Source organism: Urocitellus parryii, chromosome 4 (assembly GCF_045843805.1).
Source record: "Urocitellus parryii isolate mUroPar1 chromosome 4, mUroPar1.hap1, whole genome shotgun sequence".
Classification (NCBI taxonomy): Eukaryota; Metazoa; Chordata; class Mammalia; order Rodentia; family Sciuridae; genus Urocitellus; species Urocitellus parryii.
In genome coordinates this window covers 206366405-206386110 of record NC_135534.1, presented here as the reverse complement: position 1 = coordinate 206386110, position 19706 = coordinate 206366405, and the positions used below count along the sequence as shown (strand labels likewise).

Here is a 19706-nt window from a genome sequence, read left to right as displayed (position 1 = left end):
ACACCTGGCCTGACTCCACATGAAGAGCACAGTCCAGCCTGCAGCACTCCACTCAGACTGGCTCCCTACTCTCCTCTACTTCCTGGTGCAACCCGACTCACTCTTTTAAAAACTCTCTCTGGCCTAATGCGCTCCCTCTCACCTCAATTCTCCCAGGAAGATGGGTGTCTGATCTTTGGTTCATGGATGTTAACCATGAAATCCCAGGCAAAGTGGAAGGCAGGGGTAAGGCCAGGCACAGCTCAAGGCGCTGCTGCAGACACAGCTTGGTCACCAGCAATGAGAGAGATTAAATACAGAGGAGTGGTCCTAACAGGATTTTGGTAAAGCACTTAAAAGTTTGCCTGAATGGAGAGGGGACAAACCTAGCCATGCAACGCAAACCATAAGTCAAGAAATCTCAATTTGCAGCATCAGAGGTTTGCTGTGCTGAGTGACAGGAGCATCTGGACTGGGCCTCATGGAGCATGGAAAATCCGCCTTAGGAGGAACTGCAGCATTTCACACGCGCTCTTTAAGAAATCTCATGTAGAGGTTTCACAGTTGAGTTAACTGGGTAGGAAAGGCTGACAGCGGCATGGAAAACATCTCACACAAATGACTCTGGCAAAGCCTACCAGGTCCTGTCCTGTGGGCATCCCTCTTCTGAGAAGCCACGTCCACCTGGAAGTGTGACACCATGGCACCTCAGCTCTTCTGAAGGCCTGATGCTCCGGGCCTTGAACCAGCAGCCCCTAATTCAGGTCTGTACACACGCAGTTCTGACCATCAGGAAATGTCCCTGAACCAGGCAGCAGCAACCTGTGCACTGCTGTAACCATGAGCTCTAATGAAAGCAAGCTGCTGTCAGAAGAGGCATCACCAACAAACCTGGCCTTGGAGGAATAGTGAGTGAGCACTCGGTCCCCAAGGGAGTGGTGATGTCAGGAAGGACACCTCCTACGGGCTTCATTTACTATTCCACTATCCAAAACGGCTCTGGAGTGACATGATTCTTACTCTGGGGATGAGCTGCTCCACCGGTCCAGGGTCTATCCTGGATGATGCCTAGGGCGCTCTGTGTGTGTCCCTGTTCTGAGGCCTGGGGCAGCCAGCACTCACACCAGAGGAGGCGCCTGCCTGGCCAAGGTGGCCTACCTGTGGATGAAGTTTTTCCTCTCCAGGTACTCCATGGCTGAGGAGATCTGCGTGGCCATGTACAGCAGCACCACTGCGTTCACCTCCTGCCGGTTACACTCTCTCAGGTAATCCAACAGGTTCCCGTAGGTCATGAACTCCGTGATTATATAGAATGGGGGCTCCCGCGTACAGACCCCTGCCAACAGGACACGGAGGGCTTTGGCATGTGGCTCTGCCCAGCCGAACATACCTGGCAGGGCCTGTCTCAGAAGCAGATTCCGACTCTGCCCCTGTGCCCGGTGCCCAGCTTCTCACATGGTTCCAAGCACCTGCCGCCTGAGACCGTGCTCCTGTGCCAGGGGCGTGGCCACCCTCTTCCCTCAAGCCCAAGAGCCTGAACTGACACAGGCAGAGACTGCCGGTGAGACAGGAAGGAAGGCCAGGCCCCACATCCAGGGACCCAGGCCACGGCCAGGCTGTCTGCAATGGTTATGTCACGTATACGTCCATCTACTTCAATGAGAAAGCGCCTGAAAATCCCCAAGTTTCAGCAGCTAATAAGAGATTCACATACAACCCCCTCCCCCACACACACACACACAGTCAGCGTGTCGCTCAAAACCCTAGGGGAGTGCTGCTGTGGGCTCTTCCTGTAGCACCTGTGTCCCTCGGTGCTCCCTCTGCCGCCCCACGTACCCAGCAGCTGCACCAGGTTCGGGTGCTTGATCTCCTTCATGACTGCGGCTTCTTTCAGGAACTCTTCCACCTCCATAGTGTCCTCCTGCAGAAGGAAGGGAGCGAACAAAACGGTGGTGACATCACCTCAGCAGAGACATGCTCATGCAGGCAGGCATGCCTGATCGGCTCACATAAGCTGGAACCTCAATGTCCACTCAGCTGGGGCCACCCGGTCTACGGTCCCGCTGCTATGGATGGGTGACTCCCCTGGAGGCACTGGCTTTCCCCTCTGTCCCGAGCTTGTGAACTCCTTCCCGGGGCCATGGTTCAAAGGTGGCTTGCACACGTGGTACCAGAGACACTGACCGGACCCTCCACCCTAGGAGTTTGTTGTGTGAGAGATGTGGAGTGGCTGCTCTCCTGGGGCTCCCGACACACCATAACCACCACTTCAAGAATCTTTAGTGTTCTGCCTGGGGGAGGACACCTGGTGACAGAGTCTGTGCTATGGTCTAGGCGTGAGGTGTCCCCTCGTTCCTATGCTGCAGGAGGGAGAGGACGGAGGACTGGACTATGAGGCCCTGAGTTCTAGTCCATCCTGGCTTGCAAGGACTCGCTGGGTGGTGACTGTGAGCAGGTGGGCACAGCTGGAGGAGGGGGACACTGGGGCCCTATGTGGCTGGGGGCATTTCCCCTGCTGCCCCTGCCCCTTCTCGCTCTGCTTCCTGGCCACCACAGGGTGAGCGGCCTGCCTCCACACACCTCTGCCTCACCTCAGGCCCAGAGCAATGGAGCTGGCTGACCAAGAACCCAGGGCTCTAAAACCAAGGTCGCATGAGCCTCTCCTGTCTACGGTTTCCCTGCCAGGTGTCTTGGTCTCAGTGATGAAAAGCTAACAGTCTGCACTGCCAAAGAAGGTCGCTCCGCAATGCGGCACCTAGGGTGCTGGGCTGCCTAGGCAGGGTGTCACAGGCTCCTGGTGAAGCCGCGCCACAGCTCCTAACAGACGGCATGCGTGTCCCTACAGGTCACACACAGGAGTCCACCACACCCAATGCCAACAGGGAGAGAAAGGCACAGGCAGGCACCCACACAAACGCCTCCGGCGCTTCCTCACGGAGCGCAGAGTGGAGTGTGAAGAGCAGCGGCCCTGGCACCCAGCATTGTGGCCTACGTCCATCAGCCTCTTTGTGACTTAGGCTGAACTGACCATCAAGACCAGAAGCAAGCAGGGGACCAGCAGGGCCAGCTGGAGCGACCACCTGGCTGTGGAGGTGAAGGAGGCAGCGGGGCACCTGTTCTGTGGAGTGTGACTCTGAGGAAGATGGCTTGGGTGTCTGGGGAGTTCGGCTCCCTGAGAGAAAGCTCTCCAAGTTCCCCGCTGCAGGGGAACCCCAACACTGCCAGACCAAGGAGCTGCCGTGCCCTTCCTGTACAGCGGGCACCTCCAGAGGACGGGCAACCTTCCCTCGGAGCACCCCCCGCTGGCTGGCATGCTCACAAGCGAAGCAGGACCAGCGCGGCCATGTGTCGGCCCATTACCCCGGCTCGGGCTCAGAGACAGGAGCTCAGAAACAATTGATTGCTCTTTAAAAACAGCTAGCTGCTCTTAATGGCCATTAAACACCGTGGGCAGTCGCCGTGTCAAGCTGCATGGGCAGAGCTCATCCCTGGCACCAGCCGGTGGCTATTTAATTCTTCCAAGTCTGCTCCGCTCTTGCCATCTCAGCAGACCACGCTGCCTTTGGCGTGGAGAGCTGTGATTTGCCAGGGTGACACGCTATGTCAAGGGATGAAGAGCGCGAGGCCACCAGAACACAGGGACTGCTGCTGCCCACGTCCAGGACCCAGGCTTTCCGGTACTCCTCGGCCAAGAAGATGCTCAAAATGTAGCTCTCAAATGAAACTTTTTAGAGGAGTTGAGTCTTTCTTTCTAAACTGCCATAAAATAAACCATGCACGGTGAGACGGTTTCAGAAACACCACTTGCTGACCACCTTCCACAAGAGCCACCCTAGGAAGATCACGAACGGCACCGGTCTGCAGAAGGAGCCACATGGCTTTCTTTTTTTTAAATGTTTTTTTTTTAGTTGTAGATGGTCACAGCACTTTTATTTATTTATTTTTATGTGGTACTGAGGATCGAACCAGTACCTCAAACTCTCTGCCACTGAGCCATAAGCCCAGTCCCGAGTCACATGGCTTTCAAAGGTACCGATCTCTGTCCCTGTTTTCTCCCTCCCTTGCTCTCTCTCTCACACACACATACAAACACGCACATACCACAGATGATACAAACGATTCCTTCTTTTTTCTTTCACAAAAATTAGTATGAGGGCTGTGGCTGTGGCTCAACAGTGGAGCACCTGCCGGGCATGTGTGAGGCCCTGGGTTCGATCCTCAGCACTGCATGTAAGTAAGTAAAATAAAGGTCCATCGACAACAACAACAAAAAGATGGTGTGACTTTGTCTCCTTTGCTGGAATCCTACACAGTTCCATTCATCACTCACTCACACTGACAGCTATGAGATCTGAGAGCCGGAGACACTCCTGGCCTCTCCTTGGGATGCTGGGGTGGAGGAGGTGGCCTGAGGGAGCCCTGGGCAACCTCATCTCCTCATCTGTTAACTGGCCCCTTCGGAGGGCTGGCTGGCCTGGCCCAGCTGTGGACAGGCATTGAGGATGGTACAGCAGAATGGTTAGGAGGACGGCTTATCAGACACCGACCTTGCTCTGCTGCCGTGTGACCTTGGTAACCTACTGTCCGTCTCTGAACATGTTCTGTCACCTGCGAAATGAAGGACTCTCTACAGCACACACCCAGCATGCTCAGGGCAGGGCTTGGATGTGGGCAGCACCAGGGCGCTCACTGTTAGTAAGATAGTCGGTCCCTACTCTAAGAAGCACCAGCTGGGCGGCAGGAAGGTTCTACAGAAGACGGGCTCTTGTCTTCTCAGAAGAACCTTCACCCAGACCCGAGGCCTGTGCAGCGTTCTCTAACCACTTTTCTTCTCAGCCCTGGCCTCCAGTGTAGCTGCTCTAGGGCACAGGCAAGAGCAGTTTTCGGGAGTGGCCGGCTCTCAGGGCCTCCCTCCCTGCAGCACCCTGGCATCGCGTGGGGCTCTTGTCCCAGTAGGTCAGTTTCCCTGTTTACCCAATGCTTGGTGAGCAAGGTGACAAGCACGTGCAGTGCCAGCTGTCGCCACCAAGGAGCCAGGAGCAACAAGACTACAACCTGTGGAGGGAGGGGCAGCTTCTATGCTAGACCAGACATGGCCTTGAGGCTCATGTGGAGAGCCCGTGGCAGCAAGGCTGGACTCTGGCCCCCAGACAGGCCGCTGCACAGTGCTGCTTGTCCAGAGGACGGGGAGAGCCCCCTGCAGAGAGCCATGCGATGCTGCCCGAGGGGCCAGGGGCCGCGTAGCAGCAGGCACTGAGCTGCGCAGGCTTCCCTCCCCATTGTGTGCAGCCCTCCTCATCAGGTCACAGTGTCACTGTGGGTGTGATGCCAAGAGTGGCTGCTGTCACCCAGCCCTCCGCTTTCTCTGCATGTTTCTGGAGCTCCCCAATACAGCCAATTTCCTGGGAGAAAAAAATAAAACCTCAACCAAAGCCCAGCGAGTGGAGGGTAGGCAGTACTCCTCACACCGCTGTTGGAAGGTGTGTGGCAGCACAACCCAAATCACCAGCAACACACGGGCATGGAGGCCCCCCAAACGGGGCGGAGGACCCTATGTGCGGATATCGCCTATTTGAGAATTATCTGCTGCTTTCACTCTCCTGGTGACCTGCCGGTCAGCTCCTGGCCCGATGTGAGGCCACGACTAGACGAACCGCAGTAGTTTTCAGACTCTGAGACTTACGGAGAAGTCTTTCTGTTCCACAGAAAACACTGGCGTACACACACTCCCAGGACCCAGCTCACGGGGCTCTAGTTCTTGATGGTTGGTTCTTGGGAACACCTGGCCTTAAACAGAGAAAGCAGGCAGCGCCCAGCAAAGCCCAGTCCTGAGGACACTGGGGACAGGGAGAAGCAGCTCCCGGCCACAGGGCCTTCACTGCGACTTCCCACCGGCAGGGGTCAGCCGAGAGCCCTCCTCTTTGGGGGTGTTCCCTCTGCTCTGGAGGCACCTGCCTCAGGTCCCGGGTGGAATGATCAGGACAGGCAGGGCCATGCTCCCCCTGCTGGTTAGGAGAGGTAACAGAGTGGGCAGGAGGTGGGGGGGCAGGCAGGAAGAGCAGTGAGGCTCTCAAGGCACTGGGGAGGCAGGGAGGGCTGGGGAGGCAGGGAGGGAAGAAAAGGCAACTTTCCTAGAGGTAGACTTGAGGCTTATGTATATTTTTCATGGTGTTTTTAGAATAAGATACTGAGTTATCACTGGGGGGAAAAAAGGGCTTTGGAGTTGGGTGCCTGGGTTCAAATCCAGGCTCAAACTCTTGGCCTCAGTGTCTTCTTCCCAAAGAAGGGGGCACCTCGGTCAGTCTTAAAATGGGGATTATATTAGTATTTTAGTACCCTTCTCTTTAGGCTGTAAGGATTAAATGAGACTCCATTAAATAACATGCACTCAGAATTTTGCCAGCACACACTAAAAGCCCATTAAATGCCAGCCATTTGTATAATCGAAATCTAAAGTTCAACATCTACAGAGGAGAGAAGATAAATACCTAAGCATCCACCAGCCTTCCCTGACCAAGGGGCGATGACTGTGCTGGCTTGGTGAAGGCCAGGCAGAGGGCAGTCGAGCTTGCAGAGGTGGCTCATGCCTCCAGACAGGGACACAGGCTCCTTCCCGACCATCATTCTTTTCTAACAGTGGGGCCACCCGGAGAGGCCACTAAGAGCAGCACCAGAGTGGAATGATGTCACTCAGGACGCAGCCCTCAAAGGCAGCCCCCCACTGCAGGCCACCGAAGCTCGCAGCTCTGTGCTTCTCCTCTCCCTCATTCTGTGTCTGCAGATCCTGGCACAGAGTGTGACACCAAGGAATTTGACACTTGCTCTAAGACAGGGACTCTGCACCAGTCCCCAAGCCTAGCCCTGTGGCACTGCCACCGCAGGAAGGCCCTGGAAGGTGGCAAGAGTCTGGCCACACCCGTCTCAGCACTCAGGCCTGCCTGACCTCCAGACACACAGGACACGCGGGCCTGCTGTTCCCAGCATGGAAGTTTCTGTCCTTTTCTTTTCCAATAGCTACAAAAAAGGGCTCCTCTCGACTCCTGTGCACAGGCTTCACATTTAAAAGAAGGGACAGCAGCGCAGGTCAGCACTAGGGGACACTCTCACTCCAGGGAAGAACTCCACATCAGGAAAAAGGCTGAGGGCCGACAATGAACACCCCCGCTGGAGCCCCAGGTTTCTTCAGAAGGAAAACAATCTGGAGACTGGACACACTTCGCTGGTGAAGGGGAGAATCAGTTAACAGGGGCAGCAATGGAGTGGACAAGCATGTGGCCTGACGCCTTCCCAAAGAAGGGGGCACCTTGGTCTGCAGAAGTCTGAGGCCAGGGCACAGAGAACTGGGGCCTGCTGGGACACCCAAGGCACTTGCCTGCAGTCTGCCCACGGCAGCACACGGGAGCCGTTCCCCTTAGATATCCTGGTTTGACACCCTGAGCTCTGCTTCCTCAGCCTAGGGGTGGCTCCCTGCCACTCATCAGCAGGGCAAGCCTCTGCTTCCCAGGGCCACGGAATGGGAACCCTCCTCCCTGCGGCCACCTCTGTCACTGCAATGCTCAGCCCCCAGTGGCTCTCAGTGTTCATGGAGTTACACTAAGGGGATGAACTGATCCAACCCGCAGGGAACCCAGCCAGGCAACACCCAGCCACCCCAGGGGCGGCGCACCAGGCCCACCTTCAAGGTCTTCACGGCCACGGTCAGGCTGTACTTCTTCCACACGCCCTCGTACACCTCCCCGTACTGGCCGCCGCCCAGCTTGTGCTTCATGGTGATGTCCGTGCGCTCCATCTCCCATTTGTCGTAGTTGGGGGACACCCCGTAGACCGTGGGCTTATTGCGTTTAGGGGCTGGGTAATGGAGAGTGGTGATGAGCCCGTCTGCCACCGTGGAGTGATGGTGAACCAACTCCGCCAAAGTGTTGAAGCGGCTCTCGGAGGACACGTAGAGCTGAGGAGAAGAGGAGACAGCCTTCAGCTGTGGCGCTGACGCTCTCAAGCAGGTCAGGTCAACCAGCCTGGCTGGACCTTGCTAGAACACAATAAAACCTCCAGTGGCTCTCCACCCCTGGCCCAGTGGAATGGTCACCTAGGCCGTCTTCCTCTGCGCGTGCTCGCTGCAGTAACTGATGTGCTGAAGCAGAGAGGCCCCAGCAACGGCCAAGGGCCTCCACACCGGCAGCTCTACCCGAATCCTCCCTCTCACCCCCAGGCTTCACATGTCCAGTTCCCTCTTGCCCCGAGAGCCAGTTTAAATGTCCCTAGAGTCTTCTCCGATCACTCATCCAAGTCACCACCCAGTAGGTGTGACCTGTGTTACTTCTCTGTGCCATCACGGCTGGTAACGTCCTACTCATCTGCTTAATCACTGTCTGCCTCCATCTACTGGGATGCGAGGCTGTAGAGCAGGCCCTGAGCGGTCCCACGTATCCTGCAGCCCCCCACCCTGGGAACAAGTGAGCACAGTGAGTTCAGTGGCCCATGCCTGTCATCCCAGTGGCTTGGGAGGCTGAGGCAGGAGGATCAAGAGTTCAAAGCCAGGGGCTGGGGATGTGGCTCAAGCGGTAGCACGCTCGCCTGGCATGCGTGCGGCCCGGGTTCGAGCCTCAGCACCACATACCAACAAAGATGTTGTGTCCGCCGATAACTAAAAAATAAACATTAAAAAAAAATTCTCTAAAGAAAAAAAAAGGAATTCAAAGCCAGCCTCAGCAGCTTGGTGAGACCCTAAGCAACTCAGTGAGACCCTGTCTGTAAATAAAATACAAAATAGGGCTGGGGGTATGGCTCAGTGGTTGAGTGCCCCTGAGTTCAATCCCCAGTAACCTCCCCCCCCAAAAAAAGAAGTGAACATGGAAGAGCTGCCTGACAGTTAATTAGTGAACAGAACTCAATGCCTGTTGATTAGAAAATGACTCAACCTGTAATTACAAGTGGACAGACCTACACTGAGACTGGGATCAGAGATGAAAGCTGCCAAGTGAACGCACATCTCCTTTGCATGGCTGCCTCTGGCTTCGTCAGGGCGGGACTTCCAATCCCTGTGGTATGCCCACATGGGCTGTCTCCCAGGCCCCCCAGGAGCCAGTGCGGTCCTGGAGGCACCGGCACTGCCTCTTCCATCACGGGGAACAAGCAGAAGGCCTTTAAGTACAAGAGCGTAAGAGATCCATGGCAGGCGAGGACCACTGTCGGGTGCGCCAAGGCCCAGAACAGGACAGAGGGAGGGAAGGCGCAAGCTGGCGGGATCTCCCAAGTGGGTGGCGATCACCACTTTGCCTTCTCCCCTCCTGTCTCAGAGCTGTGGAGACGAAAACCTTCTAATCACAAATAGCTCTGGACTGAAATCCACACAGAACACTCGGGCTCCAGGTATGTAACAATCTATTTGCTTGATAAAGGTGGGAAAGACACCTAAAATCACAACTAGGTACTTTGGTCCTAACTGCAAAGTTATGGAGAGAAGAAATACAATTTGGGGACAACAGTAACATTTGGTGTATCAAGGTCGTGGGGGGGAGGAATAGGGTCAGACTTTACCTGAAGCTATAACATTTTATTACTTTAAAAAAGAAATGTGGTGCACACCTGTAATTCCAGTGACTTGGGAGGCTGAGGCAAGAGGATCCCAAGTTCACGCTAAACTAGAAAACTCAGCAAGACCCTGCCCCAAAACTAAATAAATAAATAAGGATTGAAGCTGTAACTCAGTGGTAAAGCACTCCTGGGTTCAGTTCCCAGTACAGAGAACAGGAAGAAAAGCCTGAGACACACAGCAGGGACGAGATCTTTGGCTCCTGGTGATGTGAGAACCATGCTATCATGGTCTAGGGACCCCTGGGTTAAAGGCCTGGTCTCCAGGTGGCAGAATCTCTAAGGGGGCCTTGTGGGAGGTTCTTAGGCCTCGCTGGGGCCTCAGAAGGGAGTAAGGAGCACTCTTGGACTCGAGTTGTTTTTTATTTTTCTTTGCAGTACTGGGGACTGAACTCAGGGCCTCACGTGGTGCAAGTACCCTACCATGGGGCTACACCCCAGCCCCCTCCAAGTCCCGAGAGAGGGTGGTTACACGAGGAGCAAGCCCAGCTGGGCCCTGCCTCTGCTTCCTGACTCAGGATGTGACTGCACACGTTCACCACTGCTGTGCTGTGCTGTGCAGTCTGGATTTTCAGCCTCTCAAACCAAAGGCTAAATAAACTTCTTTTTTTTTTTTAATTTTTTTTTTTTTGAGAAAGAGAGAGAATTTTATTTTTAATATTTATTTTTTAGTTCTCAGCGGACACAACATCTTTGTTGGTATGTGGTGCTGAGGATCGAACCCGGGTCGCACGCACGCCAGGCGAGCGCGCTACCAGTTGAGCCACATCCCCAGCCCAATAATAAACTTTTCTTCGTGCAGCCCGCTGCTTCAGGATCTGTGTCATGATGGTGATGAAAGGCTGACTACTACAACTACTTCTGTAAATCTGTGATGTTAAAGATAAGTCAAAACATTTTTAAGCCAGGTGTGCTGGCCTACACCTATAATCCCAACGACTCAAGAAGCTGAGGCAGGAGGATTCCAAGTTCACGACCAGCCTCAGCAACTTACAGAGACCCTGTCTCAAAATTTAAAAAAGACTGGGGATATAGCTCAATGGTACAGTGTCCCAGACTCAACTGCCAGTACCTGCCGCCCCCGCCCCTCCCCAAAAAAATTAGAGGAGGAAATAAAATAGACAAGTTGAGCCCATCAATGCATTCAGTATCAAGGAGATTTTTCTTTCCTTCTTTTTGCTTGAGGAGATAACATAAGCAAAATTTTTAAATTTAGACAAGTCAAAGGCAGACTTCAGGCTTATAATCTTCCTTATTATTATTTTTTTTTAATTTTAGATGGACACAATACCCTTATTTTATGTATTTATTCTTTTTTAATGTTTATTTTTTAGTATTAGGTGGACACAATATCTTTATTTTTTTTAATGTGGTGCTGAGAATCGAACCCAGTGCTGCACACGTGCTAGTAGGCAAATGCTCCACCACTGAGCCCCAGCCCAGCCCTCAGGTTGATATATTTTGGTAACAATCTACTAAAATAAACCCCCCTAAAACCTAAGACTTGTCCATAAAGACCCTTCAGCTCTGGGGAACTTGTTCCTCATGTGCAGACTGTAACCCTGGGACACCGGCTTGTACCTGTGCAAGATGGTGCCTCTGAGGTGGCAGCACTTCTGGGATGAGGAGGCACAGCAGGTGGCCCCACTTTCCCACTTCAGAACACCAGAGGGAACTCAGTAGGAAGCTCTCTAGGGTCAAGGTGTGGGACAGACTGGACCCGGAGAGCACGTGCACACAGGGTGCAAGAGCAGGGGCCTGGAGTGGAAGTGGCACCACCACCAAAGACCTGCCGTCGGTTGAGTACCCACGCAGTGATGTCCACGGCGCTCTCCTCAGCATTAAGTCTCAGAGGCGAGGGTGGTGCAAAGGGAAACTGAGTGGGATGGGGGATGGCTCTGAACCCCCCTCCAGAAAAGTCTGTCAGCTGTCCAGTGACTGCACTGATGTCTGCAGGCTGGCTCAGCTGGCGTGTCCTCCCCTCCAGGGAGAAGTGGGCAGTGAGAAAATCAGAGCCATTCCAACAGGCGCCCCTGGAGCTGAGCACCCCTCCCACCCTGCTGTTGAGGCAAGGAGCCCCAGCGTCTTGCTGGGCTCCTGGCAGGGCTATGAGGAGCGAGGCCCGGTACCCATTTTTTTCCTGTCAGGACATGAGGTGCAGAGTCAGCCTGAAAGGAGCTGCCTAACATGAAGTTCAAGGCTGCCCAACGCGAAGTTCAAGGCCTTCCACCACACTTGAAGGCAAATGGCTCCCCTAAGCCCTAGTTCACGCAGAATTTGCCCCTGGACCTATTCCACTCCCTCTCAGGCTGCTCTGCTGAAGATTTTAGAACTACAGGAGGTTTCACAGGGTGGACAAACTTTAAACAAGTTTATAGACCCTATGACTGAGTTCATCTTTCAACCTAAAGTTTACATATGATACTCATTAAATATTAAAACCACCCTCCTTCAAATGCACTGCATATTTGATTCCCAGCCATGTTCCCATGTCCCACTAACAGTCACTCTGATGGCTTCCTTCTGATCAGTTCCAGTTTTCAAGCAGCATTTTGCTGGTGCACTGGGTAATCATCAGGAATCTGAGGCATGTTCAGGGAACACCGTGAAGTCAGTGCTGTGAACAGCATGTCATTAGAGCTCCATACACACTTGGGGTGCGTAGCCAGACTAGCACCCCTTCCCAACTGTGCGTAAATCCAAAAGAAAGGACCTGTCAAAGAAACCCCCAGAACTGGCTTTGTTCCTGATGGCTGCCCGCACAGGCCCACCAGAGCTTAGGCACCTGTAGTCTGGGCAGCCTCAGACCCTGGGATCCCACCTGGGATTCACCCTTCATAGGCTGCTCAGCAGGAAGTGAGCTTTAAGCTTCCCCCAGAGCAACTCAGAGATCAGCTGGAGGCAAGAGCCCAGCAGTTCCTAGCAATGCCCCAGGCTCCTCTGAAAGGGCTGCTCTGCCTCAGCACGGCCTCCTCCACCAGGGTGGGCAAATCCTGGAAATCCAAGGTGCTCCATTGTCAGCCCTTCCTGCCACCTCTGCCAAAGTGTGAATGCAAATTTCACTCCTGTTGACTTGGACCTGAGATGTTTCAGCAGGCCATGAAAGTAAATGTCCACTGCATCTCGTTCAAGACAAGGACAGGGCTTGAATGGGAATCATGGGCTTGACAGTGGCATCTCTCAGAAGTGACTGAGGCATAGACACAAATAAGCAGGAATAGGAAGGATTTCGGCAGGGGGTGGTGAAGGAACATCATCTTTAATTGTGCTGTCAACAGAGGGACAGCATGGGAAGAACCACCACCAAATCCGGGGTACCTGGAAGTTTCTCAGACTGACAGGACTCGGGGATGGCTCCACCTGACATTGGCCCTTTCGATAGTCTACCTCAACAGTCCCAGAGTGCTCAGCTCTGGCGCCCACCTGGCTGCCTGGAGAGCTAAGCACACCATGTCAGAGTAAACTCAAGTCAGGGTGGTGGAAGCAGATGAAATCCTGTGGGGCCCTAGAGAAGAACCTTTTACACCCAGTGTTTTCTAAAGATTTCCTGGCTTGAAAGTAAGAATGAAACTTAATAAATCCCTGCATGTCCCTCTTAACAACCTTAAATTTGCCTTTTAGAAAACCACAAAGGATGTACGAATAGGTAACAACAAATCCCACCATTATGTACAACTGTAATGAACCAATAAAAGAATGTGGGGAAAAAAGAGGAACCCAGAAAGGACTGCGTCAGGGCTCTGCTGGGGGCAGAGCACTCTTTACAGCCTGGCCCCACTGCGAGGGCAGCACCTCCCAGTCTCACACTGCTCTCACTCCAGGGACATCACACCACCTGACACAGCCTCCTCAAGTGTGGCTCTCATCAAGGAGCCTCTGCAGAGGGCTGAGATGTCTCCAGTGCTCAGATGGCCCAAGAGAGAGCTTCTTCCAGGGAGGGTGAAGGACAGCTGGAAGCCTTGGCAAGTCTGAGGAGATGCCCAGAGGTGGATGCTGCCTGGCAAACGATGCCCTGTGCCCTACCTGGAACACAAGGACCCCATCTGGTGCAAACCAGCTTTTCCACAGAGGGGCTAGCCTCTCCTTCATAAATGTCAGATTCTGCAAATCGCGCATCCTACCTGTAGGTCTTTCCTTGTTTCCCACTGAATAGTGTCTTCAACCAACCCCAGCTAATGAGCTGTCAAACCAGATCATCTGTCTGAATCTGTTCCAAGGCAGCTGGTTAAACAAGGGAAAGACACCACTATCCTGTTGAGCTTGCACCTCAGTGACCATCCTGTGCATGTGGCTTGCCTGGAGAATGAGCACCGATGAGAAGCAAGCTGCTGGCTCCAGAAAAATCACCTCCGGGTGGCCCTGATGCTCTGAGTCACTAAAATGGCACTTTGTGGGCTGGAGGCTCTTTCAAAGGGCCACCATCCTGGAGTCCGGCTGGCAGAAAGAAGAGACGCACCTCTTCCTATGGGAGAAGGTCCCAAAATGCAAGTAAAGAAGCCCATTTCGAGTTGCACCCAATAGCAGACTGCTTCTGTACCCAAACTGCAATGCTGGTGCCTAAGACACCTGCAAGGATGGAAGCAGCCTGGCAAGAGGACGGGAAGCAGAGGCACGTGAAAAAGAAGGTAAGAAGCAGACACACGTCCATATGGCATAAGGGAATGGGTGGGGCCAGCCAGGAGAATGCTAAATGATAAGGAGGGGTTCTAGCCCACCAGCTACAGGAACAGCAATTCCAGGTCTGGCACGGGCACAGGACAAGCAGACCAACAGGAGAGAACAGAGGATCATCGGGCCTAAACAGATAAGTAAATGGGATATTCCTACACGTACGAAAAAGATGAATTTAATAAATGGCATGAGGATTACTCAAAATATGACATATACATATTAAATATGATGAGATGACCTTCATCAATCAGAATGACAGATGTTCTTACAAGTTTGATGGTATTCTACTGATGGGGTGAGGGGAAACAGGCACATTCAGGCACATTTGTAGGTTTTTGTGAGAGAACAAATTTGCATGATTTCTAATTAAGTTGGTTTGGCAATATCTACACAAATATTAAATGCAAATAACCTTTGCTCAGTTCTAACATCCTGTCTTGCATATGTTTATACTGTAAACAAAGAAGAATGTGCAGTGTATTTCAGTGTATTTACAAACTGCAGGACATGAGCCACTGTTGGGACTATGAAATAAATGTAGTGAACTACAATCAGAGATTCTAAAGATTGCCACAGTGCACAATGGAACATAAACATCAGACTGCAAGACACACAGGAGGTAAGCGAGGTCGGGGACGTCCTGCGACTCGCGGGGAACCCAGTGGTGAAGTGAAACGCTGCTCCTGCAGCAACCTCTTAACAGCATCGTTTACAGTAACAAAGGACTGGAAGCAACCTAAAGTTGTCCATCAGGTAACTGTTTTAATAACTGGTGGCCCACCCACTATCCAGGCCATAAAAAGAATGAAGCAGCCACCAAGGAACAACCTCCAAAATCCCTCATTAAGAGGCTAAAGGCAAGATGCCTAAAAAGGCATTTGTGAATCTTTTTTAGGGAAACATATGTGTCAATAAATTTTAAAGAAACTGTTAATAGTGGTTGCCTTTTGGCAGAACTAAATTAGGAGACAGAATTACTTCTCACTGCAATTAATTTTGTCCTGTTGATTTTTTCAAACCATGTGCATACACTCCATGGGACAATGCACCTTCTAGCAAGGGTTCCTCAACACAGCCAGGAACAGCTGGGTTCCATCAAGTACTCCCAAACTGAGTACTTGGGCAATAAAAGTCCTCCCCCTAACTCTCCCTTTTTTTAAAATGCAAAAATGCAGATTACATCAAGGCCTGTCAGAGGACTGAGGGGAGGTTTGAGGAAGATGTATTTCAAGGTGTTCCATTATATAGCCAGAAGATGTACACTCAGTAAATGTCAATGCCTCTCTTCCCTTCATGGATTTTAAATGACTGTTATACAAAGACCACAAAATAACATGTGCCCACTCCTTTACAAAGCTGTAAATCAGGTTTGGAAATCTATTGAGTATAATGTGGATTCATTTCTGTTTAAAAACTGTTATGTAACACACACACACACACACACACACACACACACACACACACACACAACCCATGTGTGATTTTATCCACAGAAAGGGTGGCCCCGTGCTTGACTGACTTGAGGTGCTACTAAACGGCAAGGGCATATAAATCTCAAGACGGATCCTCAACAGATCTCTCATAAGGCAAATGGAGTTACCCCTGCTGTTTACCTGAATGACTCTTAAAATAGCTTGGCTGAGTTTTGCTGCAAGAATTTACTCGCCAATGGCAGGACCTTGAGGTTCTCCTGGCCAGGCCTAACTACCATCCTAGCCCCAAGGTGCCACCCTTGTCCACCAGCTCCCCCGCTGGCCCCTGGCCCGGGTCCCCACCTTGCCATCAGAAGCAGTGTTGATCCTGTAGTGGTACACTCTCCCTTCATATCGCAGCGAGATGGACCTCTGGCCAGGACTGCTCTCACTTTCCCGCACCAAGAAGCTGCCGTTGATCCCGCTGCTCAGCAGATACTCGGCAGCATTGCGGGATACAGGTCCGTGGTACCAGGAGTGTTTTTCCAGACTGTTGACGGGTGTGATGTAGTTGCTTGGGACCCATCCTTGGCCATTTTTGGTTTGGGCTTCACACCATTCCCCATTATGATTGTAGCCTAAGACCCGGAGCTTTTCACCTTAGAGAAAAAGAACCAAATTAAACATTTCAGCTTTAAAGACCAGCTTTCTTAGGGGCTGGGGATAGAGATAGCTCAGTTGGTAGGTGCTTGCCTTGTATGCATAAGGCCCTGGGTTCAATCTCCAGCATTAAAAAAAAAAAAAAAAAAAAAGACCAGCTTCCTTCTTTCCTATTTATTGTATGCTTACTATAATTCTCCAAATTTCTACACACTGATTTTAACAAGTCTACATAAATTGTGCCTGTGTAAGTGTATAAGAATATTCCCTCATACCTGGGAACCTCCTGTTTGTAATGAATGTATAGATAAGCGTGCAGCCTCAGTTTTCATAAGTCTACTATGTTTACTCAGGTGCTCTGCTCCCACTGTAAGGAAGCTTTTTGTGGAAGAATGTTTTTCCTTAGGGGAAAAAAAAAGTCATGTTTTCAGTTTTTGGTCCAGGTGTCCTCTGCATATGAAAGCAGGGAGGCTGGCTTGTGAGGACCAGGCTATCCTGGGGCGGCTGCTGTTCTCGGGTGTCTCTGCATTCCCAGCTGTGAAGCTGCTGTCTTACTAAGCAAAGGAGTGGTCAGTCATGCTGTCCCCTTTACCTTTAGTGATGCTGAGGGTGTTGTCTCCACTGGCCACAAAGTCGTACAGTGCAACGAACAGGTTGGGGTCATTTTCACTAGGTCCAGCAAGGAGATTTTCCTTGGAGTTCCAACGAGCGGCTTCGCTTAGACCTTGGGGCTCGAAGTCAGATGCTACTGGCCTCTGCAGGGCTTCTGGAAGATAAGGCAGGGAACAGAAAAATCAAACAGGAACAGGAAGAACCACAGAAGCATGAGCTTTATTTTCAGGAACAAAAAGTCTGTTTCCAACACTGCACCTTCCTAATTTATGTCATATTAAGGATTCTTTTTTTTTTAAATAAAAGGACTATTTTACCAATTTTCTGAATAACAGAAGTATTTTCATTCCAAGGTGGTAATTAATATTTTCAAATGGTTTAGGCTTTTTAAATCCCTTGTTTCAACATGAATTTAGTCAGAAATAGATAAAATTCATCTTCATAACTCTTTGCCATTGCTTAAAATACGGAATTCAAGTTTCTTGCTTTAAAACATTTTCAAGGGGGCTGGAGTTGTGGCTCAGTGGTAGAGCGCTCACCTAGCAAGTATGAGGTCCTGGGTTCGATCCTCAGCACCACATAAAAATAAATGAAACCGAGGTACTGTGTCCAACTACAACTAAAATACAAATATTAAAAAACCATTTTCAAGTGTACTAACATTAATATGGATACAACTTAAAAATCAAGTAGTATAGAAGAGCTTAAAATGAAAGACAGACACCTGCTACCCCAGTCCCTTCACCCGCAGGTGACAGCTGTGTCAGGGTGTGGAGGTGAAGTATCTCCCCAAAACTCACGGAGTCAACACAAGAAGGCTCGGGGGAGACACGCTGGGCTGTGAGTCTTACCCCATCAGTGAATGGATCCCCACAGGGGCGGACTGAGTGCTCTCTGGGGTGCCAGGGGGTGGCTGGAGGGCGGGGGCTGGGGCACGGCCCGGGGTCTGCCTCTGTCTCTGGCCAGTGGAGTCTCTGCTTGGGGACCACCCTGTGAGCGGCTTCCCTCCGCCACACTCTCCCACCGTGTCGTCTCCTCACCTGGAGCCCCGAGGAAGGAGCCCTCTGAAACCCTGAGCCCGCAAATGAACTTTCCTCCTCTACGTCGTTCTGGCCCGACCCTTAGTTGCTGAGACAGAAGCGCTGACTGAAACAAGCTGTCTGGGGATGGCCTCTCCTGCCAGCTGCGACCTCTGGGCCCACTGAGGCAGCTCTCCCAAAGCTCACGTCCCAAGAGGAGGACGGAACGCCCCACCTTCCTGCCGCTCTCTTCCCCTCCGCCCACTTTCAAATGTGGTGGTCCTGACTTTTTTTCCTTGTGAAAACCACTGAGTTCTTCTATTCTGGAATAATAAAGCCTTCCATGATTTGTCTTTAAGTAGACTCCACAAGTTGAAAACCAATCAACACTCCTGTTAGGCCCATGTGAGCCTTGCCACTACCAGCCTCACAGTTCACTCATTTTTCCTGAAGTTCCTTCCTTTTTTACTGTTGAACGGTGCCCAAACTCTAGAATTTCTTTGTAATAATGACAAAATGCAGAAGGTTTTTCCAAACCAGCAAGTCTATCCAAGTGGATCTTAACAGCTGGGGGACACTCTGAAGTGAAATCCAAACACCGTTTAAAGAGAAACCACAAGAAGAAACCAAACCTTATACAAAAACAAACAAAAAAACGGCAGGGGGAGAGGTTCTGACTGGAAAAGAATAAAAATATCTACAAATAAGCCCCCACACACTGGTAACAAAACGAAATTATGTTTTATTTGTCCCTTTTATGGATTTGGTGTATCTTACATATCACTTCTGGGCGATTATACCCATCTTAGAGACAGGCCTGACTCTGCATGCACTTCAAAAAACAGCGGAGGGGACTGGGACTGTGGCTCAGTAGTACAGCACATGCCTACATGAGTGAGGCACTGGGTTCAATTCTTAGCACCACATATAAATAAATAAATAAAGGCCCATCAATACCCCCCCCCCAAATCAACAAACAAAAACCAACAGTGGAGCTGTGTGTGGTGGCACATGCCTGTAATCCCAGTGGCTCAGGAGGCTGAGGCACTGAGCAACTCAATGAGACCCTGTCTCTAAATAAAATACAAAATAGGGCTGGGATTGGCTCAGTGCCCCTGGGGTCAATCCCCAGTACTCAAAACAAAAACAAAAACAAAAAAACAAAAAACCAACCCACTGGATACATTTTGAAACACTTGAGGGCCAGTGGAACTTTGAGAAATATTCCCGGAGAGCTTCAACAACAGACATTCCATAATAATCAGGGTCTTTCAATTCTAGCTTTTGTATGAGTAATGAAGTGACTCTTCAGAACTGTGTGTCTAACAGAGTAAATGTAATCACTGCATTTGGCAAATTCATTTTATCAATGGTGAGGGCAAACACAATTTTAAGGAAAAGGATCTTGCTAAACGGCATCTCCTAAAATGTAGAAAGGCCCATGCTGGTAACTGCTGGGCTCTAAGGTACCCTCAGCTCCATGGCAGTAGGACTGGACAGTTTACACACACACACACACTCACACACTCACACACACATACAGACAAGCTGCTTATAGCAGGAATATATGTGGTGCTGAGGATCAAACTGAGTTCCTCAAAAGTGCGAAGCAAGCACTCTACCACTAAGCCACAACCCCAGCGTAGCAGGAATATATGTATTTTGCTTTTAAATTTATTTTTTTGACAATAGAAACATACAGATTGTGCCTACTAGTAAGATACATGTAATGTTCAAAGCAGGGAGGCAATTTGTCTTATCA

At 51.2% G+C, this 19706-nt stretch overlaps 1 protein-coding gene across 4 annotated transcripts in view; it reads right to left on the bottom strand.

The window, feature by feature from the left end:
- Positions 1–19706, bottom strand: part of Abl1 (ABL proto-oncogene 1, non-receptor tyrosine kinase) — a 125610-nt gene that overhangs the window by 9187 nt on the left and 96717 nt on the right. For 3 of the 4 annotated variants that reach the window (XR_013343457.1, XM_026386215.2, XM_026386217.2), the window contains exons 2-6: positions 16906–17079; positions 16017–16312; positions 7655–7927; positions 1816–1900; positions 1138–1315 (exon numbers count right to left, since the gene is read on the bottom strand). Coding sequence is in view for 3 of the 4 variants with exons in the window: in XM_026386215.2 (XP_026242000.2) it covers positions 1138–1315; positions 1816–1900; positions 7655–7927; positions 16017–16312; positions 16906–17079 (1006 nt within the window). In the remaining variant the exon portion in view is untranslated. The remainder of the gene's footprint in view (positions 1–1137; positions 1316–1815; positions 1901–7654; positions 7928–16016; positions 16313–16905; positions 17080–19706) is intronic. The other variant, XM_077797160.1, reaches the window with a different exon arrangement.